The following is an 18,459-nucleotide window of genomic DNA, read 5'->3' on the forward strand; positions in this document are numbered from 1 at the left end:
GAATGAGTTTTTGTGAAAAAGTAAAAGTTTGCACAGTTTCCTGTGAGGGTTAGGTTTAGGGGTAGGGGCAGGGTAGGGGGATAGAATGTACAGTTTGTTCAGTGTAAAATGCATTGAAGTCTATGGAAAGTCCCCACAATTCACAAAAACAAACATGTGTGTGTGTGTGTGTGTGTGTACACACAGTCTATTATCATATGACTCATCCAAACACACACACACACACACACACACACACACACACACACACACACACACACACAAACACACACATCCATGATAGGATCTACTGTCATACATCTACCAGTAGTGGGCAGCAATTGATTTAAAAATCTACCACTAATCTATTTCCATACTAATAACAGTAGCAGCAGTTAGAATTATGCTTAGAACGGTCCCACTTTATAGTAGGTGTCTTTAACTACTATGCACTAACATTTAAATTAATCATTTGATACAATGCACTTTTTGTGTACATTCATGGTTTTATATTGTATTATATTTTAAAAATACCTGCATGTAATTACAGCTGCACTGTAAACCCTAACACTCAAAATAATTAATTGGTTTGAGTAGGACAAACTTAATTTAAACAAATTAGTTCAGTCAAAATAACTTTTGAGTATTTAGAACTTTGTTTTTGTTTCGAGTTCACAGAACTGATATATTTTAAGTAAACTGAACTGTTTCATTGTTTTGAGTTTTATGAACTCCTTTCTTTTAATTTAGACGAACTTAAGTTTAACTGAAACTGGGCTGGGATTTCTATTTCCCAGAATGCTTTGCCGAAGGGAGAGTACATGTTAAAATTAAGTGTTATATAATGTTTTATTGTGCACGATTTATGTTAAGTGGGAGATTTAGTAGTGATTAATGTTTTGTTATGCTAACTGCAGAAGGGTTTCTGTTAATGTGGGTTTTTGGAGAGTGGTGCATGCGGCTTGGTTTTAGAACAGGTATATTAAATGTTTTATATTTCTGCACTCATTCAGCAAGTGCAATACCATGCTATTGCTAAAATAGTAGCAAATTAGCAAGTTGGCATGTTCTGAATTAGCTTGATATAGCTAGCTAAGTTGAGCTAATGCTGAGGTTTTTTAATTTTAAGCTAAATGTATGAATTAGTGCACTCAAATATTTAAATTTAATAACAAAAAATATGAGTTCAAAATAGTGCCAGTTCTGCTTGCTTAAACTTAACTTTCTTTGTAACCGATTGCCTCTTTCTTTTTTTTTGAGTTTTGCCAACTTATTCGGGTTTACAGTGCGTAATTAATTTATGTATAATTACATCTTAACCCACTCTTAAACCAACCTATGTCCCTAATCTTACCCATACCCCACCTCAACAGCAGCAAAAGTGTGAACAATAGAAGCACATTTTACTCATTTTTAGTAGTTAAAGACACCTAATATAAAGTGCGACCCTTGGAACTATAACAGCTATAGATAACTAAATTTGTATTTCCTTCAGGAAACACCATGTAAGACAGGAAGAGAGTAAGCTACAGTTAATATTTAATATATACCCATATATTTTATAGCATGCAAAAACGCAGTATAGTCACTGTGCTGTTAAACAAACACACACGTATATATATATATATATATATATATATATATATATATATATATATATATATATAAATATATATATATATATATAAATATAAATATATATATATATATATATATATATATATATATATATATTTCTGAACTTTACACAAGGTTTAAATTAAATGTTGTATGCTGAATTAATTGAATATGCTTAGTAATTAGTGTTTGTGGTTTAGAAGACTGTAAATGGGAAATCATGTCATATGGTTTATCATATCAGTGAGGTGACTGTATTAATGAGGTGTTGCATCTGTGGGTGTTTTAATGGTTTCATGGGAAGTACTTTAGCGGCGTTACACAACAGCCGGAACATTTGCCCACTGACTGTTACGATCACATGACTGCTGAAAAATGACTCAATGAAGGAGGCTACAGACGGAGTCATAACATGAACAGACTCACTCTTTCACCATCAGCTCCAGGTAAACCAAAAAGTCCCGGGATTCCAATGAAACCCTATAAAGAAACAGAGAGAAGCTCAAAACCGATGCCTGGAGCAGAGGAAAATGGGAAAGATCACAAATTATTACTTTTTTTTGTTTAATATCTAATTTTTTTTCCCTCAAAAGTGGTGTTCGGGGTGATTACTATATGGGTATATAATTAGTAGTGCTAGGGTGTTTTAGGTGTTTGATTAATATGCTATCCATATTAATTTCATAGATCTATTTTAAGGCCCGTTCACACCAAGAACGATAACTATTAAGATAACGTTAAAGATGTAGGTCTAAAAATCCTTCTAAATATAAAAGAACAGCACTGTCCACATGACAGCTATAACGATATAGAGAAACAATATCATTGGGATCACTTTCAGAATGATTTTTTCCAGCTGTTGAACAATAAATCACTGACAGCCAATCAAAATCCATTCTAATTGAAGGGCTTCACAATTAAAATGGCAGATGACATTTTAATCGCAGAGGTCCAGAAAACTGAACTGTTTGAAAAGTCAACCCCCCTTTTCAATAATACTTTTAAGAAAATGGACATATGGAAAACAATCGGTCATACCCTCGGAATAAATGGTGAGAATGATGAGATCATTATGTCAGGCTAGCAAACAATGTAATATAAAATTATATCAGGTATCTCAGGTTTCATGAAAAAGACTAGGTGCTGTTATTAACTTCGTCAGCCAAATTCACTGTTAGATTATATCGATTACACTAGCTATTCACTCTAAACATAGCATGCCGAGGACATCTGCTGGTTAAAGCCGTGTAAATGCAACAAGAACAGAAAACCCATGTTGTACACACTTCGAAACACCAGCAAGTGAGCTTAGAATAAATAGACCATTATCGCTCGTTGGTGTGGACGCAAATATAGTTATTTTTATAGTTATCGTTCTTGATGTGAATGGGCCTTGACAATCTTTAAATCTCCCATTTATACTGCAACAGCTTTAGAAGAAATATCTGAGACAAAGTCAATACTTGAATAGAAACTCTCCTGAGTAGTAAAACTAACCCTCAGAAGAAGTAAGACTTTAAAACAGGTTAGTCTATATAATCATTGGCAATCCAACGGACGTCCACCGTACGATTTGATCACAAGGATGTACAGATGAATGGAGAGGTGCTAGGATGGATGAATGGACGTCTTCGTGTTGATGCAGGCCATGAAGTAAGTGTATATGCCCATGGACTGCATGGTGCTGGCCTCCACAATGTAGTCCAAGGGCACATACGCTCACTTCAGGGAACAAACGATGGCAACATGCACAAACAAACACAGGGTACAATGAAAACTTATGCATACAGATTCACTCACACACATCCAGCAAAAAGGCAGACTGATAACTCCATGCAAGGTGCTTTGATACAAATGTGCATTGGAAGACACATGCATATGTGTGTGTGTGCGGTGCCTAAAGACAGCAGGGCCTCAGTCTGATTTTAAACAGGAAATTCCAGCCAATGTGGGCGGAGTCTAGCCTGATAAAGAGCCTTTAATACAGCTCAACTACAAACACAACAGCTAGAGCGTGTGTATGTTTGAGTACACTCTATAAAGTGGCACAGTGAGAATAAAATATAAATTGTTTCTGAATACATCAAACTGATGACAGAGCAAAATAAATGAAGGTGGCTGTACATGTGAACATGTTAATGTGACCGTAGGAGGCTAAAAACACACATAAATGCACACTTATGGCTTGGGCAGCTGTCAGCAGCAAATTTGTCATGGTTGAGCCTCTGTTGACTCAAAAAACAGAAAAAGGAAAAAAAACAGAAAACGAGGGGGAGACGGAAGAAAAGAGAAGCTATAGTAGTAAAAATCCCTCTTATGGAGTCGAGGTCAAATCACTTGACTTTAAATCTCAAATAAGTCGGCAAGAACGTCAGAAAAAGCGTTCATTTTCAGCTTTGAAAGATCAAACATTGCAACGGTAACCATAGGCCCCTCAGACAGCTCAAATGTCACAATAATAGCGTTGTAAGTTGCAATCACACATCAAACGGGAAGAAGACGTGTACACACCCGAGCACCTTTCGGCCCAACAGGCCCTATTGGACCAGGTAAACCCTGGAAGAGAAGAAAAGAGAAAGAGAAACTTCAGAAACAGGTTTAATTAACACACATCTTTTAACAGGCAAACTAGAACTGAAATGAATAGCTTGTTTTCTTTTGAAAAGTATCCAAACTTGTGTGCCCACAAGAACAAAAACCCAGATAAACTTATAATGGCCTTATCATAGGATTCATAATGAAAACAGAACCACAAAACTCTTGTAACATTTTAATATTTAGGCTGACATGCAGTAAATAGAAATGGATAAATGTTTAACCAACTAGCCTTTCCTTGATTTTGTTACATTGTTTAAGTAATGGATCATATGCATAAAGCAGAGGTATCTCGTATCACTCATAAGGTTTTGTTTTTTCCCTGATAATGACCAGGTGATTGTACACTATCCTGCATATAACACAGATACTTACCAAATAATTAAATATATGAGTTGGAGTTCAAATGATTTTAAACACAAGCAGAACACAAGCATAAAAGCTCAATGTGTGTCAAAAACCAAAGGCTTGTAGCTCTGGATGGATATTTAATTTAGTTTTATTGTGATTAAATCCAAAACTCCATCAGTGAAAACACCACAAGTGTGCCAAAACATCATGATACTAAGTAGCCAGAGTGAGCAAATACATCCTTTCCTATAATTGAACACTTATTTTCAATCTCTGTGCCCCGCAGCTAGACTGAACAAAACCCAACATCTATGCCAGGGCAACTTGCTGCTAAATGAATTGCATATTTTGCATGAACGGTCAATGAAAAACAAAGCAAAACACACTCAAACAAACAAACGCATACACACACATATACACGCCACACTCCACAGCAGAGGAAGATCTACTGCACCTGCCTGCCAGGATAGCCTTTGGCTCCAGCTTCTCCATCAGGACCTTGTTCCCCCTGTAAAGAAAGACAAAGAGAAATGATGGCTACCCTAATTTACATGAAAGCATATACATATACTTTAAAGACCCAAAAAAGTATTTGAACATAAAATGTATAAAAGTCATTGCATTAGATTTTAAAAACAAAACACCAAACAATATGGCTTTGATTGCTGATGGCTCCGAGATGTAGACTTAAGACGAGGGGTGACCGTGCTTTTTCTATTATTGGTCCAAAATTGTGGAATAGTCATCCTCTATCCCTAAGACTTGTATCAACAGAGTCTGAATTTAAATCTAAGTTGAAAACCCAGGCCTACAACTGTATTTGATTTTTAACGTTGAACTTCTTTCTGATTAGTGTTTCTGATGTAAACTCCCTTTATTATTGCTTTGCGGTCTTTCTTGTTTTTTAGATATTCATCCTGTTGTACAGCACAATGGTCAACTAACTCCTTATCGTGCTATATAAATAAAATTTTGATTTGATTAAGATAGACAGACAGATAAATAGGTAGACAGACATACATAGATAGACAGATAGATAGATAGATAGATAGATAGAAAGAGAGAGAGATAAATAGGTAGACAGACAGATTGTCAGACAGACAGACAGATAGACAGACAGATAGATAGACAGACAGATAGACAGACAAGTTAGAGACAGAGAGATAGATAGATAGATAGATAGATAGATAGATAGATAGATAGACAGACAGATAAATAGATAGACAGACAGACAGATAGACAGACAAGTTAGAGACAGACAGATAGATAGATATATAGATAGACAAGTTAGACAGACAGACAGATAGATAGATAGATAGATAGATAGACAGACAGATAGACAGACAAGTTAGAGACAGACAGATAGATAGATAGATAGATAAGTTAGAGATAGATAGATAGATAGATAGATAGATAGATAGATAGATAGATAGATAGATAGATAGATAGATAGATAGATAGATAGATAGATAGATAGATAGATAGATAGAAAAGTTAGAGACAGACAGATGGACAGATAGATGGACAGATAGATAGATAGATAGATAGATAGATAGATAGATAGATAGATAGATAGATAGATAGATAGATAGATAGATAGATAGATAGATAGATAGATAGATAGATAGATAGATAGATAGATAGACAAGTTAGACAGACAAGTTAGAGATAGATAGATAGACAGACAGACAGACAGACAGATAGATAGGTAGATAGATAGATAGATAGATAGATAGATAGATAGATAGATAGATTTCAAAAAAAGAAGTTTGCTGGTTTTGAAATGATAAATCAACAGAAGACAGTATTGTGACTTTGTTTGTCGTTGAACATGCACATGCACAACTTCATCTACTCCAGCAGATTGAAAAGTGAAGTTAGATGTTTGACATTTTGCAACAGTACACAGTTCTTCATTAAAAAAAATCTCAGTTTGTCTGACCAATGAGAGACAGGGGGAGTGTCCCATAAATCTGTTTAAAATCAACCATTATTTTTGCAATTACGTTTGGTGACGCTAGAAATTACATGCTTCACCTTTAAGTCTCCTCAGTTACGAAAGAACAACCTCTGTGAAATAAAACTTTCCTCTGGGTATGTGTTTGTCTTTCCTCTCTCTAAACTTTTGACTTGTAAGGATGGTTCACCCTAAATAACACAGAGGGCTTTGAAAAGACTTTTTCTTGTCATGTGAATGTCTGTGTGTGTGTGTTTTAAGAGGTAAAACTTTCTGTGGACTAGTGACGTAGGTTTTTGAGTCAGACGAGAATATCCCCACACTTTGAATGTTTGTTTATGTGCTTGTTTGTTTGTGTAACAGTGTTTGTGTGTCTGTATTACTCACTGGTTCCCCGGGAAGGCCTGGTGGTCCTGGATGGCCTTTTTGTCCCTGTTTACAAAGACGACACATGGTCATTTAGTAAACACTTAGTGATTTACACACAGACTCCTAAGACAAAAGAGAGGATACAAACCACTTTCTAAAAAAGGATATGGAAAGACACGCACAGAAATACACGTCTCCCGCAGCGAGCATGCATTTTACAGATCCATCATTATTGACCCAATCCATCTGTAGTCAATCAGTGAAAGCAGTGCAATATTTTCCACACACTCCTGTATGTTGAACAAATTGTGCATCTGCACGTGGGACATATGTGGTTTTCAGTGAGCAGTGTGTGTCCTATGTGTGTATATATATATATATATATATATATATATATATATATATATATTATATATATATATATTACAGATATAAATGTTTTCCTGTTAGAGTCAAGCTCCCATGAGTCTCACAGGCACAATATTATGCTGACTACAGCAAGATGTCGACACAGAGCGGAAAATACGCATCAAAGGTAGAAGAGAGCGAGAGAGACGGGGTTTGAGGGAGGAATATAGTAAAGTGTGAGACCTTACGAGCATGCCAGCAGACAGGCAAGAAAAATGGATAAACTAAGGGAAAATTTTCCATGTTGTATGTGAACCACACTTCTTATGTTTCTTACAACAGTGAGAACATGAACAGAACATGTAGCTGCTAAATAGACAGACATGTAAATATACAGACAGCCAGATAGACAGACAGACAAATACAGTAGATAGACAGCTAGATTGACAAACAGAAGAAAAGTTAGAAAGGCAGATAGATAGATAGATAGATAGATAGATAGATAGATAGATAGATAGATAGATAGATAGATAGATAGATAGATAGATAGATAGATAGATAGATAGATAGATAGATAGATAGATAGATAGATAGAGAAACAGATAGATGTATGGAAGGATGGAGAGATAGACAGACAGATATATATGTATATATATATATATATATATATATATATATATATATATATATACACAGCCAGATAGACACATACAGTAGACAGACAGCTAGACTGATAGATAGATAGATAGATAGATAGATAGATAGATAGATAGATAGACAGATAGATAGATAGATAGATAGATAGATAGATAGATAGATAGATAGATAGATAGATAGATAGATAGATAGATAGATAGATAGATAGATAGATAGAAATACAGACAAACAAGTTAGAGGCAGACAGTCAGATAGACAGACAGACAGATAGATAGATAAATAAATAGACAGACAGACAGATAGATAGATAAATAGATAGACAGACAGACAGATAGATAGACAGACAGACAGACAGACAGACAGACAGACAGACAGACAGACAGATAGATAGATAGATAGATAGATAGATAGATAGATAGATAGATAGATAGATAGATAGATAGATAGATAGATAGATAGATAGATAGATAGACAGACAGACAGACAGACAGATAAGCAGACAGATATACAGACAGAAAAGTTAGAGACAGACAGAAAGACAGATAGATAGATAGACAGGCAGACAGACAGACAGACAGATAGTCTGATAGACAGACAGACAGACAGTTAAATAGACAGACAGATAGATAGATAGATAGATAGATAGATAGATAGATAGATAGATAGATAGATAGATAGATAGATAGATAGATAGATAGATAGATAGATAGATAGATAGATAGATAGATAGACAGACAGACAGACAGATAGATAGACAGACGGAAAGATGAAGTAACGAAGTACCATCATTCTAAAGAGAAATGTAAACAAAAACATAAAACTACAAAACACACACACACACACACACACACACACACACACACATGTTTGTTTTTGTGAATTGTGGGGACTTTCCATAGACTTCAATGCATTTTACACTGAACAAACTGTACATTCTATCCCCCTACCCTGCCCCTACCCCTAAACCTAACCCTCACAGGAAACTGTGCAAACTTTTACTTTTTCACAAAAACTCATTCTATATGATTTATAAACCCATTTACATTGTGGGGACCGCTGGCTGGTCCCCACGATGTAGGTGAACTCAGGTTTATATTACATCATGGGGACATTTGGTCCCCACAATGTAATATAAACAAAAGCACACACACACACACACACACACACACACACACACACACACACACACACACACACACACACACACACGTTTTATTTTGTGAATTGTGGGGAATTTCCATAGGGCCGCAATGCTTTTTATACTGTACAAACCGTACTTTCTATCCCGTTACCCTACCCCTAACCCTAAACCTAACCATCACAGGAAACTGTGCACACCTTTATTTTCTCACAAAAACATCATTTAGTATTTTTATTAATTAATTTACATTGTGGGGACCGGTGGCTGGTCCCCACGATGTAGGTGAACTCAGGTTTATATTACACCGTGGGGACATTTGGTCCCCACAGTGTAATATAAACAAACTCGCACACGCACACACACACACACACACACACACACACACACACACACACACACACACACACACACACACACACACACACACACACACACACACACACACACACACACACACACACACATGTTTGTTTTTGTGAATTGTGGGGACTTTCCATAGACTTCAATGCATTTTACACTGAACAAACTGTACATTCTATCCCCCTACCCTGCCCCTACCCCTAAACCTAACCCTCACAGGAAACTGTGCAAACTTTTACTTTTTCACAAAAACTCATTCTATATGATTTATAAACCCATTTACATTGTGGGGACCGCTGGCTGGTCCCCACGATGTAGGTGAACTCAGGTTTATATTACATCATGGGGACATTTGGTCCCCACAATGTAATATAAACAAAAGCACACACACACACACACACACTTTCTTCTCTGCCAAACCAGTGAAATCCATCCCGTCACACTCTGTGTTTGAGAGATGTCTGTTTCTTCCATTACGTTTGTTTGTGGGAAACCCAGCTCTAATTCCTACATCCACCTCCACATTCCAGCGAACAGCCACACATGTACCACTGATCCTTGTTGTACGTTTACAAGCATTTAAACAATTATATACAGTACAAATGTGCTATTTTGCTATAATTCTAAATTCTTTTTTCTGTCTTAATTATTATATCTAATAAAGCAACGACATTAATTTGTCATTAAAATAGTAAACTAGCTCTCTTGTAACTTATAAGAAGTTAAATATCCAGCTCTAGAACATCTTTTGCCGGGTACAGCAGAATCTGTGTTAGAGGTTGGTCTGTTCTATTGATCAGCGGCTTAATCTGTCTCCAGTCTGTAGATCCACAGGCTGCTTTGGTTTATTATTCGGTTCCGTCATCCCTGCATTCATCCCTTCGTTCGCTCGTTTACGACATACTGCCATTTGTTTTTCCAGAGATTCTGCTCTACATTCTGATGTTTCCATTTCTAGCCACAGACACGTAACACAAAGCACATGGACCGCGCCGTCTGCCAGGTATTCACAAACACACATGCACACACACTTAAAACACATGTACAGACATGCCACTAACAACTACTTTCAAACATCGATTAATCTGTTAATTATTTCTATGATAAATCAACAAATTGGATAATAGCCCAACATAATACAAATAAAATGGCATTTTATTTTCTGTATTTTACATAAAAAGCATGTTATCCCACATCTTAAAACTGAAATTAAAGGATGTTTAATAAAAGAAAAATGAATATATTATCTGCAAAAACTATATAAGCCAGTGGGTCACAACTGGTTATAAAAGTTACAAAAAATGTATTTAAAATCCATCATTGATATCAATATTACTGTACATTTCAGTATTAACTTCACAGGCCCACAATATGCAAATTTATTAGAAAGACATATGCTGAATAAAAGTTTGAGTGGACGAACAAAACTCCTCTTCCATGTTAAATGCTGATCAGCTGTTCAATTGCTATCTTAACTATATACAATTATCTGGTTAGTTGCATTTTAATATTTGCATTCAGCATTCACACCAAACTAGCAACCATTTTCGGGTCTAAACTGACCTAAAAAGTTGCATAAAGCGTTGTTGATAATCACACTTATTGTCATATATTCTTATGATTGACTTTTATCGTTTTGATTAGATGTTGCTGGTCTAGACATAACATATCCATGCTCATGACGATCGTTCAAATCAGGCATCCACTACAGGATTTTTCCAAGCAATCCCACTGTTCTTCCAACACACACACACACAAAACTGTAAGCACTATTGCTTACAGTAAAACGCCTGGCAGAGTCTAAACTTACTATCATGCACAGCTGAGATGTGATACACAACACACACACACACACACACACACACACACACACACACACACACACACACACACACACACACACTCTAATGGCCGTAACAAAGAGAGTTACTCATGGTGAACCACTGTACAACTCTCAATAGCCTTGTTTGACGTGTGTGTGCGTTGAGTATAAAGGAGTGATAGACGACTCATTGGGGATTCCCTCTGATGTTTACACTGGGTTTCCATGTCAACGGAAGACACAGTGAGCCACAATGAGTGGGAGCATTTCAGAGTGTTTGTGTGGGTCTAGTAAGCAAGAAGGCAAACATCTGTGCTAATGTCACCCAGCAAGTGTACAGCAAAATGAGTGTGCACATTGTTCAGAAATAATGAAATAACGGAGAAAAAAAGTGCCCCTATTATGCTTTTTTGAATATTACCTTTCATGCACTGTGTAATATCGCTGAAATGATCTGCTAAGTTTTAAAGATCAAAGAGCATGATAAATACAGTTATTGTATCCTAAAAGAAAGAATCTATTCTGAAATGCTGAAATGAATCATGAATCAATGCAGAAAAAATGATGCCATTGTCTCTGTTTGTATCACTGTGTATCAAGTGCTGAGGAAGATCAGGAGCTGAAATTCAGATATGGTAATGGGCGTTTCATTTCTAACACACTTTAAGCAGTAGACCAATCACAACAGATATGGCCATATGACCAATCAGAGCAGAGAAAGCTTGTGGAAAGGAGGGGTTTAGAGAGACTTAGTCTTCGAACAAACTGTTTTCAGACTCTTTGAGAAGTGAGGTGATGCTGAAATGTATATTATGAGAAACTGTAAGTGTTTTTTGTCCTTGGATACATGTAAACCTGTTGTAGGAGACCTCCAATACAAATTTAGGAACCTTTAATATAGCATAATAGAGGCACTTAGAAAGATCACAATCTTGATTCAAACACCCACGTGATCCTATTCCTAATTGACGATTCGCCTATGTAAAAATATGATCACAGCGAGCATTAAAATCTGCAATTGCACTGAGCCAGAGAAAGCAACTGTCATGTTTAGGTATGAAACAGCTTCAGAAAAAGTCTTTCGGTGCGTTCCAAATGGGATATATCGCCCTCCGAAGGGCACTTCGGAGTGAAAATAATCATGGCCGCCATATTGAAGGGTCGTTCCAAACCGAAGTGCTCGAAACTGGCCACTTCAAAGGGCCCTTCGGAATGAAGGATTTCGGAGGGTACAACTGATGGACACTTCGGGCCCCCATAATCCTTTGCACAGGGAAGTTGTTTGTCGTCACAGAATGGGTTCGATTTTACCTATAATTGTATGTATAATATTTTTCTATACTACTGTAGCCTAATATTTATATGAGTTAGATTTGGCACATTATTATGGTCAAAACTACATTGACTTCAACAAAAATACTTTACAGCTCCCTTTATCAGTCTATTCAAATGTTTCAAATACATAGACATAATATACAATATGGTGCGATAAACCTAAATAAATAAACTAACGTTAAACAAAGTAGGTTGTGCAGCTTGCACAATGTACTCCTCATTGATTGTCTTGTTAAGATGACGCAGAAGTGCGTTCCAAAAAGAGAGCTTTATTTTACGCCTACACCCTTCATCCCTTCGAAGCTCTCACTCTGGAGGGTAAACCCTTTGAAGGGATTAGGGCATAGGGAAGTAGTGTTGTCAAAAGTACAGACTTCGGTGCCTATCGGTACTGAAATTTTAAAAACGTGACGCTTTGAGCGCTGTTGAGCGGATTCATAAACATCTCTGATTGGCCATTATGTTGACGCGCTCATCGGATATGCCTTTGATTGGCTACAATGATCAGCGCGTGGGAGCATTTGAAAGCACACGGAAGTGTTTGAATTTGAAAGCGTTTTGAAAGTAGGAGTGCGAGCGATTGAAAGCAGGCGTCTAACAGTGGACCGATCCGCGATAGACGCCTGCTTTCAAACGCTCCCGTGTGTATCTGTGTAAGCGCTTAGTGAAGAGATTAATTGATGACTATTTACAATGTTTTTACAGCGTTGATCATTGAAGCCTATCACAGACATATCCGATGAGCCGTAAAAACAAAGGCCAATCAGAGATGTTTATGAATCCGCTCAACAGCGCTCAAAGCGTCACGTTTTTAAAATTTCAGTACCGGCTAGGTACCGAAGTCGGTACTTTTGTCAACACTATAGGGAAGAGCCCTTCCGAATGGAACGCAGGGTTTGACTACCTTGTGAATCGACGCCCCAAATGCATGGTTGCCACCTTGTGGATAAACTAATTACTGCAAAAAAAATAAAAATAAAAATGTACATGTAGCGCCAATGCGCTTCGAGCGACCCGAGTTTGAATCCTGGCTCGTGGTCCTTTCCCAGATCCCGTCCCCCTCTCTCTCTCCCACTTCGCTTCCTGTCTAATCACCGTCCTATCATAATAATGCCAAAAATGCCAAAAATAAATCTTTAAAAAAATAATGATAAAAATATTCGTGTGCGACCTGCGCATACTCTTCTGATGACGAAATTTGCACCACGCGCACTGTACGCTGACCCTCGCGTACATGTAAAAAGTGAAGTATACTTCAGGGTTAAATCACCTTTTCAACTACATCGTTACACCAGTAGGTGGCAACAAGTGACTGTTAAAAAAAACTTTACACTTTCTCCGTAAGTTGAATACAGAAGGCGGTCTGGCAGATGCTAGATATTTTACTTTATAGCTTGTTAAATATGGATATTTTTCTAACACAAAGGCATCGCTTTGCTTCAGAAGGCCTTTATTAACCCCCGGAGCCATGTGGAGTACGTGTTTATGATGGATGGATGTGGATTGAAGCACTTTCTTCAGCTCATACTCGTTGATCATGCTCACTGCCATTATAAAGCTTGGACGCGTCAGGATATTTCTTAATAGAACACATCAGAGAGAATTGTGATCTCTATTTTAAATTTTAAAAAAATTGTGATTCTCAATTTATCCAGAATCGTGCATCTCTAAGCGCTTCAGAATATCTTACCTTGCGGCCTTCCACCCCGACTAAACCAACAGGACCGGACAGACCAATGTCCCCCTACAAACACAGACAGGCAAACATGATGCACAAACAGTCAGATGCTGTTGTGTGTCTATGTGTTCCCTGCAGAAGAACATCTACCTTATTCTCATCAAGAACAATATTTTTGGCTGATACTAACACTGAGGAATGTGTATCAGAACAAGTGTATGTGTTTTCTCACTTTATCTCCTTTAGGTGCTTTTCCAGGAGAGAGTCCAGGGTCTCCTTTCTTCCCCTGAGAGAAAGAATGACAGAGAAACGAGTGACTGAGAGCGATAATTCACAGAATCGTCTGAAGAAAATGTCAGTGGTGTTTGTCCATGCAAAAGTCACTAGGGCATTGCTATGCGGTTGTTAAGGCCATTTCATCACCTACCAGGCCCAGTCGCTTTGAAAAGTAACAGCACACCTCTTAGCAAACAACACTAAAGATGCTAATCAGATCAAAACAAGGCGGCACTGTTTTGAGCTTTATACATTACAGTAATTAAGGGTTCATGTGTGCATGTACATGTGTGTGTTACAGGCATGTGGGAAGTTTGACTCCAGGCCATTACAACTCAACCAAAAGTGTCTTCAAAGGCCGCTTGAAATAATTAAACACAGAAAGCAGAGACCATGTAGTAGAACAAAAACACCCTGCTGAGCTGCTTGGCTGTTTACCACCTTTGTTGGATTTACAGGGATGAAGGGAGCGGACCAATCACGCACCAGGACATCACACGCACACCTAACTTGGTTTATAGCCCCTCTTTAATACTATAGCCACACTTCATCACACAAACACTCTTTTCTATATCATGGGAAAGACTTTCCACTAAGTGCTGGGCTTCTCCTGAGTTCAAATAAATCAAAGTGTGTGTGTGTGTACATGTGTACGACTGCCTGTGTTTCCAAAACCTTGTCTGCAGGGTGTTTCATGCAGCCCAATAGTACCAGCAGGCGGTGCGGTGATGAATATAACAGAAGGCTAAACGGAGGAAGATGAGCAGACCAGTACATGGGATCACACTGCAGGTTATCTGACGGTAAATGTGGGTGTGCTGGTTTTTACCTTTAACCCTGGAGGACCGGGGCGACCTGGCTTGCCGTGTGGTCCTGGGGGTCCCTACAGGAAATGACATACATAAAACATACACATTAGGAATGAATAATAAGGCAAAACTGAAAAAGCATTTAATAGTTCACCTACTGTAAAAAAAAAAAGAAAAAGAAAAAAAAGGGGAAAACTGCCCACAGAAATAGTTTATGTAAATGCATGCTATAGCAATCCTGAGAATGCAAATGCATCATAATGCATGGAATTAATCTAGCCTAGCTAGACACTTTTGTGTTTATATACTTGCATACTTGATTATGCTTTGGGTATTATTCTGTTCCAGATACAGTGAATAGATCTGAGATGTTTTTTTACCAATTCTTAACATTAAACTTTGACCTTGCACGTGACCCTGACCTTGTTCTGATAGCACTTCTTTTAAATGACTTCCCACAAGAGGTCAGAGGTCACAGTGAGGGTCAAGGTCAATGGGTGTTATTGGAAAGAAACAGCCCATAAGAAAGCCCAACAGATTGAGTTATATCATGCACGTGCACAAAAACGCAAGCAATGCACGTGTGTTATATATAATATAATATAATATAATATAATATAATATAATATAATATAATATAATATAATATAATATAATATAATATAATATAATATAATATAATATAATATAATATAATATAATATAATATATAAAGCCGAATGAATGCATGTGTGTGTTTGGTGGGGTATATATATTTGGTATATATATACTACTGTTTAAAAGTTTGGAGTCAGTAAGATTTATATTTTAAAAGAAATTAATACTTTTATTGAGCAATGATGCATTAATCAAAAATGACAGTGAAGATTATCACATTGTTACCAAAAATATATATTCCAAATAAATGCTGTTCTTTTGAACTTTCTATTCATCAAAGAATCCTTTTTTTTTTCTTTTTTTTTATCACGGTTTACACAACAGTGTGAAGCAGCATAACTGTTTTCCAAATTGATAATTTCTTGAGCAGCAAATCAGCATATTAGCATGACTTCTGAAGGATCATGTGACACTGATGACTGGAGTAATGATGATGAAAATTCAGCTTTGATCACAATAAAATATATTCAAATAGAAAAAAGTTATTTTATAAATATTTCACATTACAGTTTTTACTGAATTTTTAATTAAATGCAGCCTTGGTGAGCAGAAGAGACTTCTTTCAAAAACAAAAAATCTTACTGACACCAAACTTTTCAAAGGTATATTTTATATTATATATAAATATTAGTGCTGTCAAACGATTAATTGCATCCAAAATAAAAGATTGTCTTTTACATATTATATGTGTGTACTGTGTATATTTATTATGTATATATAAATACACACACATATACAATATATTATATTTATATATAATATAAATTATATATTTCTTAAATATATACATGTATATGTGTGTATTTATATATACATAATAAATATACACAGTACACACATATAATATGTAAAAGACAATCTTTTATTTTGGATGCAATTAATCGTTTGACAGGAAATAATGCAAATAATGTAGGCTGACTTTACTGAAAGTCTTCTTTGTTCTAACAAGCAAACACACACACACACACACACACACACACAAATAAATAACATAGACATTTAACATGAAAAGGGTGCCGGCCGAACAAGGCCTAGCAGTCAGACTTTATAACACATGCTCTAAAATACTTCACACCAGCACAAACACACAGAACAGAGAGTGACCTCACGGCGGTCCTTTGACGTATGGACACATACATGTTGACTAAGGTTGCTAAAACAACACATCGCACCCATGCGATCCTGTCAACAAAGGTCAGAGTTCAAGCAAAGTCTTGAGGGTCTATGGCTCTCTGTGTTTGATTGTGCTACTAGATTCTTCACAAGTACTCTAGATTCAAAGGGACAGAACACCCAAAAATGAAGAATCATCTGTGTATTATATATGTGAGATGAGCTACATGTCAAACCCATAAGACTTTTGTTCATCTCTGAAACATAAATGAAGATATTTTTAATGAAATCTGAGATTTCTGTCCCTCCATTGAAAGTCTATTCACCCAAAACCCTTACACTTCAAACAAAGATCGTAAAATAAATCAATATGAATCATAAGGTTTAATCCAAGTCTTCTGAACAGATTTAATTTAGGCTTTTAGTCACATATAACTATTGATCAGCGAACATAAACAGTTTTGAGTGACAGAAATCTCTCAGATTTCATTAAAAATATCTTCATTTGCGTTCTGAAGATGAACAAAAGTCTTACGCACGTAGAACGACAAGGCTGAGTGAATGAGAACAAAATTTTTGGGTGAACTAACCCTTTAATACTTTGTGAACTAGATGCAACTGTAGTTGTGATTTTGTAATTTCACTGAAGATACACAAATGACAAAACAGACGGACATGAGTTAGAAAAGACGAAAAGGCAAATGAATGAGTGCGAAAGTGAATGTGACAGACGGATCCGGAGGGGCGGTTTGTATATTGTTCTGAGGTCAGATTGACCTGCTGACCAGACAAAACCCAGACACGCACACTAAAAAGGACCAATAAAACACAAATACACTAGGGCGAACAGATTTGTGAGTGATTTTATAAGGCACTGCATTTTACACACTTCCTGTTTATATCTGAGGTCGAAGGTCAATGGCTCTTTTAGTCTAACACACACATGCGCACTTACCCGAGGTCCTCTCGTCCCGGGCTGCCCAGGTTTCCCTGGAGGTCCTGGAATTCCCTGTAAAACACAAGACAAGAGCGTACTTATGAATCAAACATGTTCTCGCTGCATAGGTGTGCTAATAGTGCTGCAAGGCCCTGTTTAAAAGCTAAACACCGCAAAGAGGAAACAGGAAGCCATTTGAGGGAATTTCCTTTTTCTGATAATGAGCTATAGACTTACAGATGACCTGTGGATCCTGTATCCCATGGTGTGTGTGTGTGTGTGTGTGCATATTATGTGCGTTTATGAAAGATCCCTGTGGTCCTTTTCTGAAGCTTAGAAGGTGTGTACCAATCCCAAAATCCTACAGTTCTCAGATTGCACCATTTTGCGCCCCTATTCTGAGTATTGTGAGTACGCAGAATTAGGACAAGAATATATATAAAAAAAAGTTAATAGAA

General features: G+C 36.8%; 1 protein-coding gene across 1 annotated transcript in view; it reads right to left on the reverse strand.

Annotated features, from left to right (window-relative positions):
* Positions 1-18,459, reverse strand: part of col27a1a (collagen, type XXVII, alpha 1a) — a 65,942-nt gene that overhangs the window by 32,767 nt on the left and 14,716 nt on the right. Inside the window, exons 4-11 of the mRNA XM_067375816.1 lie at positions 18,020-18,073; positions 15,315-15,368; positions 14,442-14,495; positions 14,222-14,275; positions 6,887-6,931; positions 4,997-5,050; positions 4,108-4,152; positions 2,023-2,076 (exon numbers count right to left, since the gene is read on the reverse strand). Of these exons, the coding sequence (XP_067231917.1) occupies positions 2,023-2,076; positions 4,108-4,152; positions 4,997-5,050; positions 6,887-6,931; positions 14,222-14,275; positions 14,442-14,495; positions 15,315-15,368; positions 18,020-18,073 (414 nt within the window). The remainder of the gene's footprint in view (positions 1-2,022; positions 2,077-4,107; positions 4,153-4,996; positions 5,051-6,886; positions 6,932-14,221; positions 14,276-14,441; positions 14,496-15,314; positions 15,369-18,019; positions 18,074-18,459) is intronic.

The sequence above is a fragment of the Chanodichthys erythropterus genome, chromosome 22 (genome assembly GCF_024489055.1).
Source record: "Chanodichthys erythropterus isolate Z2021 chromosome 22, ASM2448905v1, whole genome shotgun sequence".
NCBI lineage: Eukaryota > Metazoa > Chordata > Actinopteri > Cypriniformes > Xenocyprididae > Chanodichthys > Chanodichthys erythropterus.